Source organism: Scyliorhinus canicula, chromosome 29 (genome assembly GCF_902713615.1).
Source record: "Scyliorhinus canicula chromosome 29, sScyCan1.1, whole genome shotgun sequence".
Classification (NCBI taxonomy): Eukaryota; Metazoa; Chordata; class Chondrichthyes; order Carcharhiniformes; family Scyliorhinidae; genus Scyliorhinus; species Scyliorhinus canicula.
In genome coordinates, this window is record NC_052174.1 from 10,932,076 (window position 1) to 10,955,247 (window position 23,172).

The 23,172-nt window shown below is 48.4% G+C and overlaps 1 protein-coding gene across 1 annotated transcript in view; it reads right to left on the minus strand.

The window, feature by feature from the left end:
• Positions 1 to 532: 532 nt before the first annotated feature.
• The window catches only part of LOC119958340 (histidine N-acetyltransferase-like), a 37,146-nt gene continuing 14,506 nt past the window's right edge, over positions 533 to 23,172 (minus strand). Inside the window, exons 5-7 of the mRNA XM_038786784.1 lie at positions 6,705 to 6,866; positions 4,250 to 4,462; positions 533 to 3,283 (exon numbers count right to left, since the gene is read on the minus strand). Of these exons, the coding sequence (XP_038642712.1) occupies positions 2,720 to 3,283; positions 4,250 to 4,462; positions 6,705 to 6,866 (939 nt within the window). The 3' untranslated portion in view covers positions 533 to 2,719. The remainder of the gene's footprint in view (positions 3,284 to 4,249; positions 4,463 to 6,704; positions 6,867 to 23,172) is intronic.

A 23,172-nucleotide genomic window follows, 5' to 3' on the forward strand; every position in this document is an offset into this window, starting at 1 on the left:
TATTAATGGTCATGTTGACAGGATCAAAGAGCTGGCGGCCATGTTGGTGTTGACGGTGACTCCGGAAGAAAACGGGGCGCGGAATTTGAATTATTGAGCAGTTTGATATTTGGATTTTATTTTATTTTGCGCTGGTGGTGAGAAATGTGTCAGGAGGAGTTTAGAGAGTTGCTGCTCTGCCCCGATCCTCACCCCACCCTCGTCCCCTCCGCCCGGGTCTCAGATGCTTCAGGGAGCAGCTTCTCTTTAACATCGAATCATTTTATTCTCGGAAGAAACAAGCGCGTCTCAAACCAATCGTATAAGAGTCAGCTACTGCGGACAATCACACACCTCCTCTTCCCGGCAATATAATAGAAAATTTCCCAACACAACCTCACTGGATTGGAGCAGGGCTTGGCGTTATCTACGGAATAATCGTCTGCTCAAAGCCCAGACTGACATTGTTTAAAGGCAGCAGAAAATAATGGAGAAAGGGAGGGGGGAAAAAGAGCCCGAGACATAGAAAGTGGAGCTGAGAGAAAAAGAAAGACCGAAAGAACCGAGCAAATGAAGAGCATATGTGGAGACAATGAGTGACAAAAACACAAGGGTATATTTATATTGCACAATGAGTTTTCATTGATTAAATTAGAAAGCTGGATAGAGGGACACCATCATCTTGGTGTTAAATGGCAGATGGTGGTGAGGATACAAAGAAAACACAAATTCATCATACAACATTGACAATTATTAAAATTACAGTAAAGGTCATCGTAAAAATGATTTCACAGATATGAACCTTTTAAGTACAAATAATTATACATTGCAAAATACATGTTTCCTTAATTTACAGAGTAAAAGTGAAAGGGCCACAAGACTCTGTATTTTCTATTAAATCCACAGATCATTTGTTGTGAGGCTGAGTTCAATATCTCAATCATTGACACTATTTATGAGTTTATAAAGTTAGCAGAGGAACAGACAGAAACAACTGAGGCAGAGCAACTGGCCGATTAATCAATTACTTTCCCCTTTCACCGTCCCACCTACCAAAACACACACAGGACAGACGCACATAGAGGAAGGGAAAGGAGTAAAATCGTAGAGTGTTAAAATGTGGAAGTAAGAGAGATGTGTTCTTATTGTTGATGTTGAAGTCTTTGTCGTCGGCCATCTCAGAACAAAGTGTATTGAACACCACCAGTTGGATTGGATCTTCTGGTATGTGCATTCAGTTGGAACTCACAATTATTAGCCTCACTGAGGTAAGATTCGAGTTCTCCAATTATCATATTTAAAAAGGTTTGTAAATAACCCGGCCTGCCTGCAGCTGGTGTTGGCCTGTACCTTCCTGCAGCTGCAGCTGGCTGTGGAGAGAGAGAGAAAAGCCTTTTCATCAGGTAAGAGAGAGAGATCAGGGGCTGAATTCTCCCAAAATGAGACTATGTCCCCACGCCGGTGTTAAAATGCTGCCGTTTAACTCTGGAGTTTCCTATAAAAAAGATATGCCAATTCACTCACCTGCAGGGGGCTAGCAGGGGCCCAGAGTGATTCACGCAGCTTTAGCTGCAGATACGGGGCCCTGACTTCAGGTTTTGAGTCCACGCATGCGTACGGTTGGGGCCTCCAGCGGCCGCGCCAAGTGCCACTGCAGATTCAGACCGCGGAACAGCTGAAGAAGGTAGCCCCAACCCCCCTCCGATCGGCAGTGTCCTCGAAGATCCGACCGGCCCAATTTGTCCTTCGCCGCCCACCCAGCCCCCCCACCAGAGCGGCCGCGGACTGGGTCTGCAGCCGCCACGTGAGCTTCCTGAACTGTGATAGGTGGTTAGAACCACACCATTGGGAACTCAGCCAGTTGGGAGCAGAGGATCACTGGGCGGGCCTCTGGCAATGGCCCCCCAGTGTCACAGAGTACTCCGTGAACACACCGATTCTTGGGTTCCGGAGAATCGCTGGACCGGCGCCGGGCCCGATTTCGGCGTCAAATTGGATTCTCCACCCCCTTGCCCAACGCGATTTTGGTGTGGAGCTGCAGAGAATGCAGCCCCCGGACTGTGGCTCTACAAGCCTCTTCATCAATATGATCTTCACTCTGAAAAATGGAGCCTATCTGTGTTTGTCAGGAAATTCTGGAACATCAGCATCAATCAATATCGAGTGCCAGTCCAGTCCCAGGAAGTCAAAGTATCAGCTTGGCTGCCAGCCAAATCCATCAATATATTTTGTCAGTGGGACAGACCAAAAACACTGGTGCTTGAGGTCGGCAGAGGCCAAACCAAACGGCACATTGGGGGGGGGGGGGGGGTTCAGTAATTGTCTAGGGACAAAAGTTACAGCAGCCAAGGTAGCAAATATATAAAAATAATACACATCAGATATTCGGGATCAATAGGAGTATTCTTACACCTGGGAAGATTACCCACTCTGCGTCTCAATTGGTCCACCAAGCCAGGTGACACTTACTCTGCTGTGTTGCCCTTAAGTGGACAATCATCACAAATAACCACAGATGTTGACTCAATTTCTCTCTCCACAGATGCTGCCTGTTGATTTCTAGCATTTATTTTGCATCTCTGGGGCATCTGTGAAGTTTTATTTTTGTGGACTACAGATCGCGAAATAACGGGAATAGGATAGAGGACCAAGGGTGTAGGAAAATGGCTGAAGAAGACGAAGATTTGAAGCAGAATTTGTTGCATTGGTGAGGCAGGGATAAAGAGTCTGTTCATGATCATCAATAATAATTTTGCAAAATATCATCCTCCACTATTATCTCATCATCACAGTATTGCTTCCCTTTCTCAAGCCCCATTTCATTGATACAGAATTCCCACATCTGTGGGGAAAGTGATGGATTTACAAACAGGAGACAGATTACATTGTCGTGTGATGGAGGCAGGCTTTGCAGCTGAGAGAGGAAGACACTTTTCACAGCTGATAAATCTTCTCCAAACATGTCGATCACAAAAACACAGTTCCCCATGGGATCTCTGTAGGGAGCTGTGCCCAAACTCACAGCCCGTGGGTTCCTCTTTCGATCAGCTCTCCAGACGATATCTCGTTTCAGTAAAATATCCAGGTTACTCTCCAGCGGTTTGAACACGGATCCATTCAGAATGATTCTCCCGCCCGGCAGTACCGTGTCGATTACAGTTCGGTTCAGAAATATCGACCGCACATCGTCCGGCTGGAGAGGAATCGGTTTGTAATATTCATCCCCACGTTTCTTCCTATTATCGATCACCTCACTTACCAGAGTGGGAACATTTATCAATGAAAATCGTAGAGAAATCAGGGACTGGGAATGAAAGATATGGCGAAAGTGTTAATGAGGAAAATGTGGCATGAGGATGAAATATTGTCCCTTACCCTCCGCAGAGTGGCGATCTCTGTCAGATTGCCACTCTCGCCAGACTGAGCTGCTCTGTAATTACTAAGCTGCTCACTCACCCAACCCTCCTCACTCAGGCTGGGTGAGACAGGAGCAGCAAATCCCACCCATGGCAGCATCATGGTGGAGTAACTGGGGCGTAGAGAGTTAAGTCAATCCCCCTTTTTACAGGGTCAGCTGCTGTAAAGAGGGAGGTTTAAAGGGACAGTTTTCAGGGAACAGGCACGTTACAATTTTAGGGAATGTGGGGGGGTCGAGTGCATACAGGTCATTCCGGGCTGGAGGGAAGGAGAGGGGTCAGCCCGGGAAGTGGTTCTGTCCAGGAACGATATCTGTTCGTGAGGGTGGGAAGGGACTCAGACAAGGAAGGTGGTCTGTTCAGGAAGAGGGACAGTGGGAAGTGGGGACGAATGTCAGTCAGGAGGGAAGGAGGGGGCTAAATTTTGGAAGGGAGGCAACCGTCAGTCTGAGAGGGAGATCAGTCCGGGAGGAAGGCCACCCTGGGAGGGGGAATTCAGTCTGGGAAGAGGTGCGGTCGGACATGGCGGCACTGAAAGGGGTGGATCTGGCCTGAATAGGGGGGCGGTCGAGCCGGTGTCAGGCAGGGCCAGAGGGGTGGTGGGGAACAGGTCAGACATGAGACTGAGTGTCTAATAACCGATCAGACATTTGGGCATCACTCACTGTCTCCTCCAAAAGGCAGCACCACTGACAGTGCAGCACTCTCTCCGTACTGCGCTGCGAGTGGCAGCTTTGGTTTTTATGATCCAGTTCTGGTTGGATCACAAATCCCAGAACTTTACAACTCACAGACAGGAGTGAGACCCAGTGAATCACAGCTGATGTGAGAGTATTACTGGACGCGAATTGTACCTGTTTGCCTAATACACAAAGTCCTCTGCCACTCTTGTGCCGTGTGATAAGACGTTGCTTCTTCAACTCCGGGTACCTCGCTCTTACAAGATCAATAACATGTCTGTACATCAGCCGAGCAGCTCCTTTGCGTCTCTCTGAAGCAGCTACTCTAACACCTTCTATCAGGGCTGTTTGTCCGTCATCCACGATGTGAACAGAACACACACTGATCTGGAAATAGAGAGGTAAGGAAAAAAGGTGAAGTGGCCTGATGAACCATCAATTGAACGCGAGACGAGTTGCTGTACAAAAGTAGGCTTTAATAAGCTAGATGTTAGCCCTGCGGTCGACTACAGTAAATGGCCAACTGCAGGCCGTGCTGGGTATTTATACCTCGCCCTGGAGGCGGTGTTAACTCAGCCTCTCGACCAATCGGGGAGCCGTCACATGACTGGTCTCAACCAATCGGTCGAGAGGCACATGACCGACCAGGGCCAATGGTAAGCCGGTGTTCTGCACCAATGGCAGGCAGCTATGTTAATCATACCACCACATGGCCATTGTCCCAGATGACCACAGGCTGCTTTCCCCTTTGAGGGGGAGAGCTGACTGGTGGTGATTTAACCTGAGGATCACCACACCTCAGGCGAGGACCGAGGTTGAGTAGGCGGTGTGGTCTTTCATGAATAACCTCAGCCGGTACGGGAATTGAAACATACATAGAAAATAGGGGCAGAAGGAGGCTATTCGACCCTTCAAGCCTGCTCTGCTATTGATTAGGATCACCCCTCCCCCCCCCCTCCCCCCCCCGCCATATCCCTTGAGCTATATCTAAATCCTTCTTGTAATTACACAATATTTTGGCCTCAACTACTTTCTGTGGTAGTGAATTCTGCAGATTCACCACTCTTTGGGTGAAGAAATTCCTCCTCACCTCAGTCCTAAAAGGTTTACCCCTTATCCTCAAACTGTCACCCCTGATTCTGGATTCCCACACCACAGGGAACATTCTTTCTGAATCTACCCTGTCTAATCCTGTTAGAATTTTAAAAGTTTCCATAAGATCCCCTCTCACTCTTCTAAACACCAATGAATATAATCCTAACCGACTTAGTCTCTCTTCATATGACAGTCTCGCGCTTGATGGGGGTGACCAGGGGATCGGCCGTGGGGTCAGAGAGACCCCACATGGGACTGGGGTGTCCAGGCATGGACAGCCATTCCACCCCACTGACCGACCTCCGTGGCCTGTGGTTGTGCAGAGTGACACCGGCCATATGGTTAGCCCCACCCCATCCCCCACTCTCCATCCCACCATCTCTCCCTCCCACCCAACCAACTGGCCTCCTCCCCCCGGCGGGGCAGCATGAGGCCCACGAAAGGACATATCCACAATAGCCATTGCAGAAGGGCGCCGGACGGGGAACGTACCACTGGCAGCAGGGATGGGTGCCAGTGTCCAAGGCTCCCCCACTGCTTGGCACCGATGGGACCAGGGGTGCGGAGGGCAGAATGCCATTGGGAATGGCCAGGGTTGGTGCAGGGACATGTGTGAGCAGGGTCTGCAGCGCAGACCGGAGCCACCATGTAGCCCGCTGGACATGTTGGGCACGGGTTATGCACCATGCTAACGAGTCTGCCTTGTACCCCCTGCAGACAATGGACTTCATAATTTGACCAGCAATTGTGGCCTTCATCCTCGTTGCTGCAGCCTTGGGGAATGAACTGAGCCTTTACAGGCTGGAGCTGCTCAAGGAAAAGGATGCTGCAGTAGCAGAGCCTGCGCCAGAGGAACAGGCACAGCCGGTGAAGGTGGATAGCTGGCCACCCAACAGGCCGAGGAGGAGGTGGGAAGGAGGCCCTGCATGAGGGCTCGCGTGTACCGGCAGCACCTGTCATTCAAGGACACGCCGGTTTGGGCACATCGTCGAATTTAGCACAGGGCTAAATCGCTCGCTTTGAAAGCAGACCAAGGCTTTCATTCATTCACACTCCTACTCAGCAGGAAGATAGTACGACATATCTGCCTGATCATGGCGCACCTGGAACCATGGGGGTATGGGGGAGGACACTCGCTCCCGGTAGCCATTAAGGTGATGGTCACCCTGAACCTTTCAGGGACCGAGTGTGGATCTGTCTGAAATCTCACAGAGCTCGGTGCACATGTGCATCCGCGCCGTCTAAGAGGCTCTATATGCCTGGTCAGCACAATGCACCCATTTCAATGTGGGTCGAGTCCCCCAGGGATGCCGATGTAGCGGGGTTCGCCATCATCGCCGAGAAATGGACATTCTGAAATCTCTTTCAGTGTACCATAACAGGCGCTGGAGTGTGGCGACTAGGGAATTTTCACAGTAACTTCATTGCAGTGTTAATGTAAACCTACTTGTGACACTGATAAAGATTATTATTATTACATGTCAATTTCTACAATTTGAAAAGTGAACATGCCTCTGATTTCAATGGAACTCACCACTTGACCATGGAGTTTGGCCAAAATGACCACACGGTTCCTCTCTCGGAGCCAGGAATGGTAGACGCTGGACACGTAATCTGTTTCATCGCTGAAAAGGGATTGAACCTGTCCAAAATCCTTTTCTGTAGCTGGGCAAAAATCCAGGTCCAATTCTGAGTACTTGACAGATCAATAAAGGAGAAACATTAAGATCATTGCTGAGTGTGTCATGGGGTTTAGATGTTAATTTGCAGATGAACAAATGCCCGGAGGCTGTATCGTATTAAACACTGAGAGAGAAAAACCCAACAGCCTGCCACGAAAACCAAAGAATTGAAGACTGCCAGAATTAACAACATGGAGTCGTTGAAACCATCAATGAGTCTCACATGTGATGGTAATGTGGACAGTAACTGGCGTGTGTTTAGACAACAATTTAATCTGTTTCTTACTGCATGCTCCCAACGATGGCAGGGCCTGAAGCAACTGTTTTTAATACACTTAAATTTGCAAATGATAAAGATAGTAAACATTTTAACAAAGTAATTTGAAGATTTGATGAACATTGCCTCCCCAGAAAGAATGAAATGTATCCTCCCACAAGTCCCGAAAGACGTGCTGTTTGGTGAATTGGACATTCTGAATTCTCCCTCTGTACCCGAACAGGCGCCGGAATCTGGCGACTGGGGACTTTTCACTGTAACTTCATTGCATTGTTAATTTAAGCCTACTTGTAACAATAAAGATTATTTTCTTTTAGAGTGTGGTGTTTAGATCACTCTTACAGAAGACAGAAGAGTCCACAGATCATGGGCGGAATTCTCCGACCGCAGGGTTGGGGAATCGCCCGGGGCCTTCGTAAATCCGTGCCCCGCCGTGGCCGGAATTCTCCGCCTCCGGGAATCGTCGTGGGCGAGAATCACGGCGCGGCAGTCGGGGGGCACCCCGCGGCGATTTTCCAGTCCTTGATGGGCCGAAGTCCCGCCGCTGTCGGGCCTCCCACCGACGTGGTTTAAACCACCTCTGGTGCCGGCGGGAGCAGGCGGCGCGAGCGGGCCCCAGGGTCCTGGGAGTGGAGGATGCGGGGCGATCTGACCCCGGGGGGTGCCCCCACGGTGGCCTGGCCCACGATCGGGGCCCACCGATCGGTGGGCAGGCCTGTCCTGTGGGGGCACTCTTTTTCTTGCGCCGCCGCCACGGCCTCCACCATGGCTAAGGCGGAAGAGACCCCCTCCACCGCGCATGTGTCGGGGTGACATCAGCGGCCTCTGGCGCATGCGCTGGTTCATGCTGACCGGCGAAGGCCTTTTGGCCAGCCCCAACGCTGGTTGGCGGGTCGCCAAAGGCCGTTGGGGCCGGTCGGCGGAGCGGGAGCCACTCCGGTGCGGGCCTAGCCCCTAAAGGTGCAGAGAATTCCGCACCTTTGGGGAGGCCCAATGTCGGAGTGGTTCTCGCCACTCCGGGACCCCCGCCCCACCGGGTCGGGGAGAATCCTGGCCCATTTCATCACTGATTAAAAGTTAAAAACTTTTATTTTTATTAAAACCGTAAAATTTCTGCGGTTGAATCTCCCGTGATTCGCAAGCAGATTGTGTTTGGTGTGAATGAAAATAAGCTGAGGGAACGGTAGCTGTGGGAATCGGAGACGTCTTTGGAACAAACAGTTAAGATTTGTCAGGCTCATTGGCTAGCAGCACAGTATTCTGAAATGTTTCCCAGTAACGGTGGAGTCTTCATGGAGGAAAGCACTCTGGTTGCCGCCCTTTTCCCAAAATGGCCGGAAACTTTTGAAAAAAGGCCAGAAACTTCATGCAGCTCTTCGCACACCAACAAACAGGTTAAAGATTAGGTCAAAGTATTTCTGTGTAAAAGATGTGGCCAAAGGCTCAAATTACAGCAGTCTCCAGCGTTAGGCAAGTTTTGTTTCAGATGCAAAGGAATAAAATCACTTTGCTCAGAATTGTTACTCTGGGCTCAACCCCAGACCAGTGAGCACAGTGGAAGATACAGTCTCCAGTGATATAACATCATTGTTTGTAGGAGTAGAGCAGCACGGTGGCGCAGTGGATTAGCACTGTGGCCTCATGGGCCGAGGTCCCAGGTTCGATACCAGCTCTGGGTCACTGTCTGTGTGGCGTTTGCACATTCTCCCTGTGTTTGCGTGGGTTTTGCCCCCACAACTCAAAGATGTGCAGGGTAGGTGGATTGGCCACGCTAAATTTCCCCTTAATTGGAAAAAATTAATTGGGTACTCTAAATTTATTTTTAAAAAATTGTTTGTTGGGAAGAATAATTTTTTGGAGACGTCAAAAAATTCTCCAGCACTTAATTAGATGCAAACTGATGCTCCATTTAAAATAACAGGGGAGCACGGTAGCACAGTGAGTAGAACTGTTGCTTCACAGCGCCAGGGTCTCAGTTTTGATTCCCGTCTTTGGTCACTGTCCGTGCGGAGTCTGCATGTTCTCCCTGTGTCTGCATGTGTTTCCTCCGGGTGCTCCGGTTTCCTCCCTCAAGTCCCGAAAGACGTGCTGTTCGGTGAATTGGACATTCTGAATTCTCCCTCTGCGTACCAGAACAGGCGCTGGAATCTGGCGACTCGGGACTTTTCACAGTAACTTCATTGCATTGTTAATTTAAGCCTACTTGTGACAATAAAGATTATTCAAAAATAAGTGCAGTTGATGAGGACAAATGGATGCTACCTCTTGAAGTGAACGGTGCAGTGGTTCAATTGAAATTATACATTGGTGCCAAAGTCAATTTAATCAGCATGGCTGATTGGAAAAATCTAAATATTCAGCCAATTAGAAGAAAACACAAAATATCTCTGAGAGATTATAATGGTTCAAGGTTTACCTGTTACGGTGGTTGTGACCTGAGTGTGGTGGTGAAGAATGCAGTTTATTCTGTCCCATTCTGCATTATATCTGAGGGAATGGATTCATTATTAAGTGATCAGTGCTGTGAAGAATTAGGTCTGGTGCAGTTGGTATATCACATCCACAAAGGATTGGTCACTAGTCCAATGATTCTGAGAACATTATCAGCAACGTCAGTGATATGTTCACAGGTTTTGGTACACCATCCTTCACCTACAAGTTACAACTCACAGAGGATGCAAAATCTGTGATACAGACACCAAGAAGGGTACTTGGACCTCTTCAGGATCACCTCAGAAAGGAGCTAGACAGAATGACAAAATTAAACGTAATCTGAAAGATAGAAGAACCTACTGATTGGGTAAACTCTATGGTTTTTGTAAAAAAAATAGGGATATTAGCATGTGCATAGATCCTAAAATCTTAACGAGTACAACAAAAGAGAACATTACCAAATACCAAAACATGAGAAAATCACATCTGAGAAGGTTGGTGCACAATTCTTTACGAAACTTGACGCATCTCAAGGTTTCTGGCAACTAAAGCTAGAGGAACAAAGTACTGCACTTTTAATATGCCATTTAGACAGTGCTGCTTTCTGAGAATTCTGTTTGGCATAATTTTGACATCAGAAATGTTTCACCGTGCCATGGAGGGGGTGGGGAAGGGCGGATGGTGATTGTTTTCATGGGAGGAGGGCAGTTTGGGGTTTGTGCCATCTGGAATGATATTGGAATAGGAAATGTTCTGACAAGGCCTTTAATTTGGTCCAGCCTGTTGTGGTGATGAATGGCTAAACCAGATATGTGCCAGTTCCATTGGTGTCTCCTCCACCTGGACTTCAGGCAAGGCTTGTGAGAGGGCGGGGTGCCGCACGAGGAGCAAGAACACCTGGGCGCCTGCTCATGGGAGACCTGGGCCCACAATACCAAGGATGGTCAATGGGACAAATACAAAATCCCATTGGGAGCAGATCCCAACTTTACCAATCTATCTTCCAAGTTGAAGTTCCTCATCCCAAGAACCATTTTTTGTAATATTTTCTGTTCCCGCTCCAATGCCTTCATTTCCTACGAAATTAGAACATCCAGAACTGGATGCAATCCTCCAGCTGGGTCTAACTGCTAATTTCACCTTGTTCAGTATTAGCTCCATGCTCTTGTGCTCCATACCCCCTAATGTCCAGAATGCTACCTGCTTTATTCAACTGTTCTCTCAACCTGTTCTTCAGTGATTGATGCACATCTGGTCTCAGGGCCCTCTGTTTCTCCTGCACACATTTTAGAGTTATATCCTTTATTTCACATTGTTTCTTCATTTTATTCCGACCAAAATAAATCACCCCACATTTCTCTGCATTGAACTTCATTTGCCACCTGTCTGCCCACTCCACCAACTTGGCTATGTCCCTTTGACGTTCTCAATTATCTTCCTGTCAGGTCACGGTTCTTCCAAATTCTGTATCATCCACAAACCTTGAAATTGGTCCAAGGTCTATTTCCTTGGAGAAATCCACATCAAACCTTCATCCAGCAGGAAAATGCAAACTATTATCCAATCAGGGATTAGTCATGGCACAGTTTGAGACCATTCAGTCCATCATGTCCCACTGGCTGTCTGCAGGACCCACTCATCTAGTCTCCCGCCCATACCTTTTCCGTCAAATGCTGCAAACCTTTTCTCTTCAGTTTATCCAGTTCCCTTTTGGACACCACAATTGAATCTGCTTCCTCCATACTCTCAGGCTGTGCATTCCTAATGACTCACTGAGTAAAAATGTTTTCCTCAAGTCACCTCTGGTTCTTTTACCAATCCCCTCTGGTTTCCGATCCTTCCACCAATGGGAGTGTTTTTCCACCTTGACTACGTCCAGACCCCTCATGGTTTTGAAACACCTTGATCAAAGCTCCCCTCAAAGTTCTCTTCTCCAACAACAATCCGAGCTTCTCCAGTCTGTCCACGTGACTGAAGTCCCACATCCCCAGAAATATTCTTAACAATCTTTACCCCACACTCTCTGAATCCTCTATGTCCCTCCCAAAGTGTGGTGCCCGGATTTGGACACCATTTACATTTGGTTGATCACCTCTGGGTCATAAGGTGACAGTTGAGTTAAAAAGCTTCACGGAGAGCAGCTCACACTACCCACCTGTCTGGTCGTATAGCTCCTCACTATCGGTCGCCCGCCTGGTGCTCTCAGGTAACTGTGGATTACAGAAGACCTCATCGCCCTGGATTCAGGTGGGTGTGGGGATGGGATGACAGAACACGAGAAGCCAATTTAAATGGACAAATATTTCTCCAGTGAGGTTGGTTGAGTAACAAGTTTTTCCCAGGGAACCAGGAGAACGGATCGACTCTTTAAATATTGACCGTGGAACAGTTCCATCCACCTGAGAGAGCGACGGGACTCACGTTAACATCACACCCATCAAATAGTGTCTCTGACCGTGCTGCACTCTCTCAGTGTAGCACAGGAGGGTCAGAGCCTGGATTATATGCTCAGGTTTCTGGAGAGGCCTGTCTGACTCAGGGGTGGGGTAAACACCCAGGCAGAATAACCTGAATTGCAAATATATTTTATGCAAAGAAGTGGGTTGCAACTATCGTAAAATGTGATTAAACTGGCTGTGAATGTAGAGACCTTCTCCTGGGTCCATAACTCTCTGTTTTTCACATTCCGTTTGCCACTTATCAGGTGTTAATTAATTTTAACCCCGAGTGGTTGTTCAGTGTAACATGGGGGCAGCGGATCCCCCAGGTCAAGGGGGTGAGGCCCCGGCTCCCTTTTAATGGTCATGTTCACAGGACCAAAGAGCTGGCGGCCATCATGGTGTCGACGGTGACTCCGGAACAAACCATGAATGAGCCGCCGAAGATTAATTATTGATCAGTTTGATTGTTGGAATTAATTGTATTTTGCTGGCCTTTTCACAGTTTCCAAGCGGTGAGAAATGGGTCAGGATGAGTTAGTTTAGAGAATTGCTGCTCTGTCGCTACCTAACCTTCCCCCCTCTCCGCCCAGGACTCAGATGCTTCAGGGAGCAGCTTCTCTTTCACATCAAATAATTTTTGTCTCGGAAAAAATAAGCGCGCCTCAAACCAATCGTCCAAGAGTCAGTTACTGCGGACAAACACAAATCTCCTCTTCCCGGGGAGTTCAATAGAAAATTTCCCCACACTACCTCCCTGTGGAGCAGCGCTTGGAGTTATCAACGGAATAGTCCAGATTGACATTGTTTAAAGGCAACAGAAAAGAGTGGAGAAGGGGAGGGAGAAAAAGAGCCCAAGAGATAGAAAGTAGAGCTGAGAGAAAAAGTGAGAAAGACTGAAAGAACCGAGCAAATGGAGAGAGTGTGTGGAGACAATTGAGTGACAAAAACACAGCGGTATATTGATATTGTACAATGAGTTTGCATTGAATTACATTAGAAAGATGGATGGACGGCCATCATCATGGTGTCAATTGCCAGATGGTGGTGAGGATACAAAGAAAACAAGAATTCATCATTTACACCATAGTTATAGACAATCATTAATATTACAGTAAAGTTTAAAGTAAAAAATGAATGCACCGGTATGAACATTTTACTGCAAATAATAATACATTGTAAAATACAGGTTTCCTTAATTTACAGAGTAAAAATGAAATGTCTGCAAGATTCTGTATTTTCTATTAAATTCACAGATCATCTGTTGTGAGGCTGAGTTCATTCAATATCTTAATCACTGACACACTATTTCTGAGTTTATAAAGTTAACAGAGGAACAGATAGAAACAGCTTCGGCACAGCAACTGGTTCATTACCTGTTACAAGTCGAGAGAGACAGACCCATATTCTGGAATTCTGGTTCTGTCTGTGTTACAGATACTGACCAGAACAACCCAACTGGTGGAAGAGAGTCGATATTGGGATTTTCCCCTCACACACGACAGGAATCTTTCCGTCGGAGTAGGAGACAGAATTGAGACGTGTCTCAGCAGACCCTCCAACGTGCAGGTGAACAGAAATTGCCTCTCCTGTGTTCACATGCACGAAGGCGCTGTCTTATTTGCAAGTATCTGAGTGACATTTGCATGTGGACTAGTGGGGGGCCTGGGGGCATGGGGGCCTCACGGTAGCATGGTGGTTAGCATCAATGCTTCACAGCTCCAGGGTCCCAGGTTCGATTCCCGGCTGGGTCACTGTCTCTGTGGAGTCTGCACGTCCTCCCCGTGTGTGTGTGGGTTTCCTCCGGGTGCTCCGGTTTCCTCCCACAGTCCAAAGATGTGCGGGTTAGGTGGATTGGCCACGCTAAATTGCCCGTAGTGTAAGGTTAATGGGGGGATTGTCGGGTATACGGGTTACGTGGGTTTAAGTAGGGTGATCATTGCTCGGCACAACATCGAGGGCCGAAGGGCCTGTTCTGTGCTGTACTGTTCTATGGTTCTATGGTAGTGTGGGGAGGGATTGAACTAATTTGTTGGGTTGGTGAAGCAGGGTGCAGCATTCAGACACAGTGCCAGCTTTGATTCGACTGCTCGCACTCTGGCCTCTGAATCACAACGTTCCTGGTTCAAGTCTCACTCAAGGGCTTGAACCCCCACTGACTCTCCAGTGCAGAGCTGAGGGGGTGCTGCTGCCTCTCTGAGGAGACGTTAACCTGAGGCCCCCATCTGCCTGCTCGAGAGGACAGAAAGGATAGACCATAGAACAGTACAGCACAGAACAGGCCCTTCGGCCCTCGATGTTGTGCCGAGCCATGATCACCCTACTCAAACCCACGTATCCACCCTATACCCGTAACCCAATAGCCCCCCCTTAACCTTACTTTTTAGGACACTACGGGCAATTTAGCATGGCCAATCCACCTAACCCGCACATCTTTGGACTGTGGGAGGAAACCGGAGCACCCGGAGGAAACCCACGCACACACGGGGAGGATGTGCAGACTCCGCACAGACAGTGACCCAGCCGGGAATCGAACCTGGGACCCTGGAGCTGTGAAGCATTTATGCTAACCACCATGCTACTGTGCTGCCCAAATCTCATGACTGTTTGAACGGAGAACAGGGGAGTTTACCTTATCCCTCAAACAACATCATAAAAACATTAATAATAATCTTCAGTGCCACAAGTAGGTTTACATTAACACTGCAATGACGTTACTGTGATATACCGATATATGCGATATACCAACTGCACTGGACCTAATTCTTCACAACACTGATCACGTAATAATGAATCCATTCCCTCAGATATAATGCAGAATGAGACGGAATGAACTGTGTTCTTCACCACCACACTCAGGTCACAAGCATCATAACATGTAAAGCTTGAACCATTATAATGTCTCAGAGATATTTTGTGATTTCTTCTAATCGGCTGAATATTTTGATTTTTCTAATCAGTCATGCTGAATAAATTGGCTTTGGCACCAATATCTAACTTCAATTGGACCACTGTACCGTTCACTTCAAGTGGTAGCAGCCATTTGTCCTCATCAACCACATTTATTTTTTAATCATCTTTACATTCACAAGTAGGCTTGCATCAACACTAATAAAATGACTGTGAAAAGCCCCTCGTCGCCACATTCCGGCGCCTGTTCGGGTACACTGAGCGAGAATTCAGAATGTCCAATTCACCTAACAAGCATGTCTTTCGGGACTTGTGGGAGGAGACCGGAGCACCCGGAGGAAACCCACGCAGACACGGGAGAACATGCTGACTCCACACAGTGACTCAACCCAGGATTCGAACCCGGTCCCAGTAGCTGTGAAGAAACAATGCTAACCATTGTGCTGCCGTACCACCCATCGCTGGTCATTATCACATTGCTGTTTGTGGGATCTTGCTCTGCACAGATTGGTTTCTGGATTTTCCACGTTACGACAATTCAAAAGTACTTCATTGGCTGGGATGTGCATTGGGGCATCTAGTGGGCTTGAAAGGCGCCATATCAATGCAAACCTATTTTATTCTAGAGGTGGGTGAAGCAATGTGTACGGGGGTTGGGAGAGATAAACAAACCAATTTGCTTGAACATAGAACATACAATGCAGATGGAGGCCATTCAGCCCATCGAGTAGCATGGTGGTTAGCACAATTGCTTCACAGCTCCGGGGTCCCAGGTTCGATTCCCGGCTTGGTTCACTGTCTGTGCGGAGTCTGCACGTTCTCCCCGTGTGTGCGTGGGTTTCCTCCGGGTGCTCCGGTTTCCTCCCACAGTCCAAAGATGTGCAGATTAGGTGGATTGGCCATGCTAAATTGCCCTTCGTGTTGGGTAGGGTTACTGGGTTATGGGGATAGGGTGGAGATGTGGGCTTGGGTAGGGTGTTCTTTCAAAGAGTCGGTACAGACTCGCTGGGCCGAATGGCCTCCTTCTGCACTGTAAATTCTATGAGTCTGTACCGACCCACTTAAGCCCTCATTTCCACCCTGTCCCTGTAACCCAATAACCCCACCTAAATGTTTTTTGGGCACAAAGGGCAATTTAGCATGGCCAATCCGCCTACCTACACGTCTTTGGACTGTGGGAGGAAACCGGAGCACCCGGAGGAAACCCACGCAGACACAGCAGGCTCCGCACAGAGTCCCAGTGCGGAATCGAACCGGAGACCCTGGTGCTGTGAAGCCACAGTGCTATCCACTGTGCTACCATGCTTGAATGTCTGTGGGAGTCAGAACTAAGCTCCTATTTGCAGTCTCACAGCCTCAAGCAGGCACAATCCAAATCATTCATTAAGTTTGTGGATTTAGTGACAGGCCATTTTCAATCCCACCAATCAATGATCCTTCAGAGGTTCAAACTTAATTTGAGGGTGAGAATCCCAGGCAAATCGATCGCGACTTATAGCTATAGCGACTTATAGCGACTAAAGCAATTATCAGAGTGATTTATGAGTGACCCTAAAAGACATGCTACAGGATTGGTTAGTCTGTGGTGCGAGCAACGATGCTACTTAACACATTTTGCTTGCAGAAGCTGACAAATTTTAAACGAGCACTGGATATAGCGCTGGCAATGGAAAGCACTGAAACATATTTGCAGGGTCTGCAGAGCCCACAAAATGGCGCCGTCTACCAATTAAAGTGGGAATCTGCAGCCAGCCATGGTGCCAAAATCTTTGAAGCATCTGTAAAGGAGGAAACAATCCCAGTCACCCACAGAACAAAAAGGCACAACTGATAATCTGAAAATGGAATGTTACCAATGTGGAGGTAACCATACACTGATTCATGGAACTAAGTCCAGACTGCTGAGTAACCAATCAGCCAAAGTGTTAGAAGTATCTAATGTGAAAGGGCCTGACACGATTGATTCTGATATTCACTCTCTTGTTAATCTAAAAGCAGGCAAGCTAGATCCTCTGTAACGCTCTGAGTAAATGGGAAGCCTCCATTGTGGAAATTCATAATGGGGCATCAGCTCCTGATTGGTGAGAATACATTACAGTATCTGAAAGAAGGTACACAACCATTGAATTTCGAGGGCACTTTTGACAAATTGAAGACTTACACAGGAGAAGTAATAAAATTAAAGTTACCACAATAATGCCAGTGAGCTATGAACAACAGTCTACCCAGCTCCCAGTGACAATAGCAACAGGTGATGGATCAAATCTTCTGGGCCATATTTAGTTTGAAGAAATCAAGTTGAATTCGGCTGAAATCTTTAAAGTGCAGGCAGAGAGACTTCAGAATTATTAAGGAAACAAGGCAACATTTTCTGTGACGAATTTAGGCAAAATCAAAGGTTTGCAAGCTAAGATGTATGTTGATCCAGAAGCAACTCCTCAATTCTTGAGGGCAAGACTGGTACCATATGCCTTCTGAGAAAAAGGGGATACTGAGTTAAATGGCATCATTTAGCCGGTTCAGTTCAGTACCCATTGTCCCGTTATTGAAACTGGATAAAACCATCTGCATTTGCAGCAATTATGAGCTAACAGTTATGGATAAGTATCTTATCGTGAGAATTGAAGACCTTCATGCAAAGCTGAATGAGTCATGTGTACCAGCGTAATATTTTGTTCATAAAGGAATTAAATAAGGGGTTTAAGGGTAGTCATGTCACGGGAGTTTGCACCCGTGATATGTTCCTCCTTTTCTATGTGGCAAATCATGGAAGTTTCAGTTGTCCCTGGTGAGCACGTGCATAGGACATCGGTCCAACTGCAGCTACTGGCTAACTGCATTTGAGAGCTGGTGCTGAGGTGGGATCACTGTGGAGCATCCACAATGCTGAGCAAGTTGTGGATGGTACTTTCAGTGAGGTGGTCACCTGCAGGTGAAGGTTAAACAAGTATAAAGGGCATGGATGACCATTAGGCAGAGAAAAGGAAGACAGGTCATCCGCCTAACAGAAATACCGTTTTGGATAATATTGGGGTAAATGGCAGTACAGGGGAAAGCAGTGGCAGCCAACTTCAGGGCACCATGGGTGGGTCTGCTGCACAAGACAGGAGGAGAAGGAATGTCACGGCCATTGTGATAGGGGATTCAATTGTAGGGGGAACAGCCAAGCATTTCTGCAGCCACAAAACAAACTCCAGGATGTTATGTACAGCTCTGGTGCCAGGTTCAGGGATGTCACTCAATGGCTGCAGGGTATACTGAAGGGCTAGGGCAAACAGATATTGTGGTACACATTGGTACCAATGTTATAGGCAGAAACAGGGGTGAGGGCCTGCAAACTGAATTTAGGAAACTCGTAAGTAGATCAAAAAACAAGACCCAGAAGGATCGCTGGGCTGGCCTCTGTCAATGGGTCCACAGCCGTCCGGTGTACTCTGCGATCACGGAAATTCTCACGTCCCAGAGAATCGCCGGACTGGCGCCGAGCCCGATTTTGGCATTAAATTGGATTCTTCGCCCCCAGGCCGAACGGGATTTTGGCGTGGCGCTGTGGAGAATCCAGCCCAAGATACTGGAAGGATGGATGAATGAGTCATTTTCTGAGGGAATGTAACTAATGTTTACCTGCAAAGGTGAATTGTCAGGGTGGCATCATACTCTGGGGAGCAAGAGTAGTCATTCCTGTACCACCATTCCTGCTCTTAACTGAATTGCTCAGTGCCCATTCTGGCATCTCTAAGATTAAGATGCTTGCCAGGAGTTAAGGGCAGTGGCCTGGCATTGATGCAGGCATTGAGAAACTAGTCACGCACTGTCAACAACACCAACTGCAACAAAGGTTGCCTACTGCTGCCCCACTACACCCTTGTGAATAGCCTGGCCGGCCATGGGTAGGTATCCATAACAATAATGTTGATTCATTCCTGGGACACGTTTTAGTTTGTGATGGATGCACACTCTAAACGGATGGAGATTTTTGAGATTGTCAACTGCATCACATGCTACCCATTGAAAGATCATGTCAGTGATTTTCAATTCATGGATTACATGAAGTCTTTGTATCAGACAATGGAATCAAATTCATAAGTGCTAAATTTCAAGATTCCACCAGTATCAACGATATTTAACACATCAGAATCATGCAACACCATCCAGTGTCAAATCAACTAGCCGCGAGAGCCACCCAAGTCTCAATTCAGTCACACCAGTAGGAAAAAAGCCAACAGGATGGAAATCTGTAGAACGTAGCAATGCTGTGCGTGGGCAACGGTAAACAGAATGTCAACCCACGAGCCAGAGCTGCAGAACATCCACAGCGCCTGGTTCGCCTTAAAATCCATCATAATTAGTCCCTGTGAGGAGACGTTCGGGTTCTTGATCAGGAAAAACCAAGACTGGCTCGATGAGAATGATCAGGAGATCCAGGATCTCCTTGACCACAAAGTTCGAGTGAGAAGAAACACGCCTCCAGGCAACTGAAGGCTGAGGTGCAACAAAGAACCTGCGACCGAAAGATCAGATGGTGAGTATAAAGAGCACAGGAGACTCAGCAACCCGCTGACAGTCACGATGTGCTCAGCTTCTTCAGCACCATAAACCATCTACGGTCCGATTACCTTGGGGCCCACCCCAATGAGAGCCCAAAACATAGAGGTATTCATCAAAGACAGAGAGGCAGTCAACGCCTGCTGGAGAGAGCACTTCGATGACCTCCTCAATCAAGACACAGCCTTCGACACATCGCACAACACACTACCCACCACCATCTCAGCGCAGCCCCAACTCGCTGTGAGGTCAAAAATGTCATCCGACAGCAGGAGAACAACAAGGCCTCTGGCACAAATGAAAGGAGACAGAACCCACTGTGAAAATTAGAGGGATTTGCCTACTCTCCACCACGGGAAAGGTCATCATGAGAATATTCTTCAGCCGCCTCCTACAAGTGGATGAAGAGCTCCTCCCCGAGTCTCAGTGTGATTTTCACCCATCAAGAGGCTCAATGGACATGATCTTCAGCGCATGGTAAAACGGGGAAAAGTGCAGGGAGCAGCATCAACCTCTGTGCATGGATCCCACAAACGACTTTGTCTTTGTCAACGGTGAGTGATTGTGGAGCATTCTGCTCAAATTCGGCTGCTCGCAGAAATTCATCATTATCCCCCGCCTGCTCCACAATGACATGCAAGCTGTCATCCTCACCAACGGAACCATCATAGACTCAATACATATGTAAACTGGAGTCACACAGGGCTGAGTCATCGCACCAATGCTCTTCTCCATCTTCCTTGCAACAACACTCCACCCCGTCACCCTGAAGCTCCCTGTTGGAGTGCAGCAAACCTACCGGACAAACTGGAAACGGGTAAACCTCCGATGCCTCCAGGCCAGAACCAAGATTACACCAACCTCCATCATCGAACCGCAGTGGGCAGACAGCATTCAGAGGTCAAGCTATAAACTGTCATTGACGCATTTACTGAGGCATATGAGAGAATGGACCTCAAACTAAACATCCGGAAAACACCGTTCCTCCGAGCCCGCTCCTGCCACACAAAACTGCCCCCCCCCCCACCATCAAGTTCGATGATGAGCCCTTGGACAATGTGGATCATTTCCCATACCTCGGGAGCCTCCTTTCAGTGGGAGCAGACGTTGATGGTGAAATCCAATACTGACTCCAATGTGCCAGTGCAGTCTTCGGCTGCCTGAGGAACAGTATTCGAAGTCCGAGACCTCAAACCCAGAACAATCCCAGAGCAGCACTGGTCCCCGCCCTCCGACATGCATCAGAAACATGGACAGCAGGCACTTCAAATCCTTGGAGATATCACCAACGCTGCCTCTGCAGAATCCTAAAAATGAACTGGCGTCAGCGTCCTCTCCCAGGACAACATCCCAGGTATTGGGGCATGCTCGACCAACTGTAACGGGCGAGCCACATTGCCCGCGTGCCTGACCCAAGACTCCCCAAACAAGTGCCCGACTCCGATCTCCGCCGAGCATACCCCCACCCGAAGCACCTGCTGCACAAAGAGGGTTTCTTTTCCACATGACCACGGTTCATTTTGCCAATTATTTCTGATTGTTAGTGAGGGGCGTCTCCCCCATTCCCCACAGTTCCAGGTTCAGATTTTCCAGGTTGTCGCTCCATCACCCTCATTTAGCTGATCCAGACAGCATTTGAGGGCAGTGCGAATATGGTGGAGGGATACTCTGCTCCGCCCAGCGAGTGAGAAGACGGAGGGCAGCAACTGAGCCACAAGAGGGGGAAAAACCGTCAACGGCAAAGAGAAAGCGCGCGAGAGGCGGGGGGAGGGGAAAGGGAAGCGGCGCTGTGATTGGTGGAGCGGCGAGCGCGAGCAAATTTGGCTTTCAAACGCCAACGGCTGAAGCGCGAGCGGGAGGATTGGGGTGCTGTGATCGGCTGCGCGGCGGGAGCTGTGATTGGCTCTGATCGGCAAGCGCTGTGATTGGCTAATCGGCGACACGCGAGCTTTCAAACGTCAACGGCAGGAGCGTGAGCGGGAGGGCGCGGGAAGGAAAGGAGGGGAGCGATTGGCTGACCGGCGAGCGCTGTGATTGGTGGATCGGCGAGCTGCGCTGTGATTTGCGGGTCGACCGGTGAGCGCTGTGGGCGTGGCTTAGTTTCAAAAACCAACAGTGGAAGCGCGAGCGGGTGGGAGCACGGCGCTGTGACTGGCTGATCGGCGAGTGGCAGTTCATGCACCGATCGACAACGGCCCTCGTGTGGGCAGGCAGTAGGCAGCGTTCAGGCTGAGGACACGTCCCTTGGGGGGCAGGGACATTGGGGGGAAGGGTCTGCCAGCCCTGTCCATGAGTGGCACGGCCAAGGGTCAAGGCGTGAGGGCGTCCATGCCCATGGAAGGCTAGGCCCGAATGCAGCAAGGCCTGAAAAGGGGAACACTCAGCGACCCCACAGCCGGATATCATCACTTGAGGGGAGCGGGGGATGTGGGGTAGTGCCCATGTGTGTTAGGGGCGACATTGCCCATGGGTGTGAGGAACCCTGAAGCCCACCCTGTCATAACGGTGGCCCGATCTCTGAAGAGCCGTTCTGGCCAGTGAGTTCAGCTCTTCGGTAAAGAAAATAATTGGCTAGCCTGGTGAGAAATTCCCCAGGGCCCATTAAAGTGGTTTGATAGAATTGGGGAAATCGGTGTCCGGACAGAAACTCCCAGCAACACCTGCCACAAATGACACTTAGAAACGTTTCCGGTAGATCGTGCCCAAAGTTTCAATGACATTGGTTGGCATGCAACGGGCGCAATCTAACCAAATGGGAATAGAGTCTCACAGCGCGTGGACGTTTAGCAGGGTGTTACCCAGTGCTTGGAGTGCTGAGATAGTGCTCTCGCGCTATCGAATGTCCATTCGGGTAAATTTGGGGCCTCAGTGGGAAATGCATGGCATTGGCCGCACTTAAATCTTGTTTCCTGCTCGCCGGAACTCCTCAGTGCAGGATGAGATTGGGACACCATTAACGAAGAGGACTTAGAAATACGCTCCAATTAGGAAAAGGACAACTGGGAGCAGAGTTTAAAAGATGGGCTCAGGAGAAGCCCGGGTAATATCAAACAATGCTCCGAACAATCCCTGAAGATCAGAGAAGGCATCATGAACGGTTGGAGGCTCCATGCTGCAGTTGGTTCTGCCAAAGGTAAACCTTTTGAGCAGTATTGCTGTGGCAAAACTAGTTAAATTGTGCTTGTGCATTTGTGTTTCAGTCAGACATTAAGGGGAATGTAATTACAAAAGCTGAGATTGAAACTCTGAAGTCGACTATCGTAGAATACATCCAAATTGCAATGATTTTTGGAGAACGATTAGGAACAACATTTCAGTGAGATTGGTTTGCTCACAGTGTTGGTGAAGTCATAAACTCTCGACCGTGCAGAAGGAGGCCATTCGGCCTTTCAAGATTGCACTGATCCCCCAAAAGAACACTCTACCCACGCCCACTCCACCATCCTCCCTATCTCCATAACCTAACCTGCATATTGAAGAACACGAAGGGTTCTCCTTTGTCTCACTTCCTTGTTAATTCCTCAAAGAACTCTAACAGATTTGTCAGACATGCCTTCCCTTGATGAAGCCGTGCTTACTCAAGTCCTATTTTACCATGCACTTCTAAGTACTCCACAATTTCATCTTCAGTAATGGACTCTTAAAATCTTACCAATGACCGGCCTATAATTTCCCATCTTCTGCTTCCCTCCCTTCTTAAACAGCGGTGTTACATTC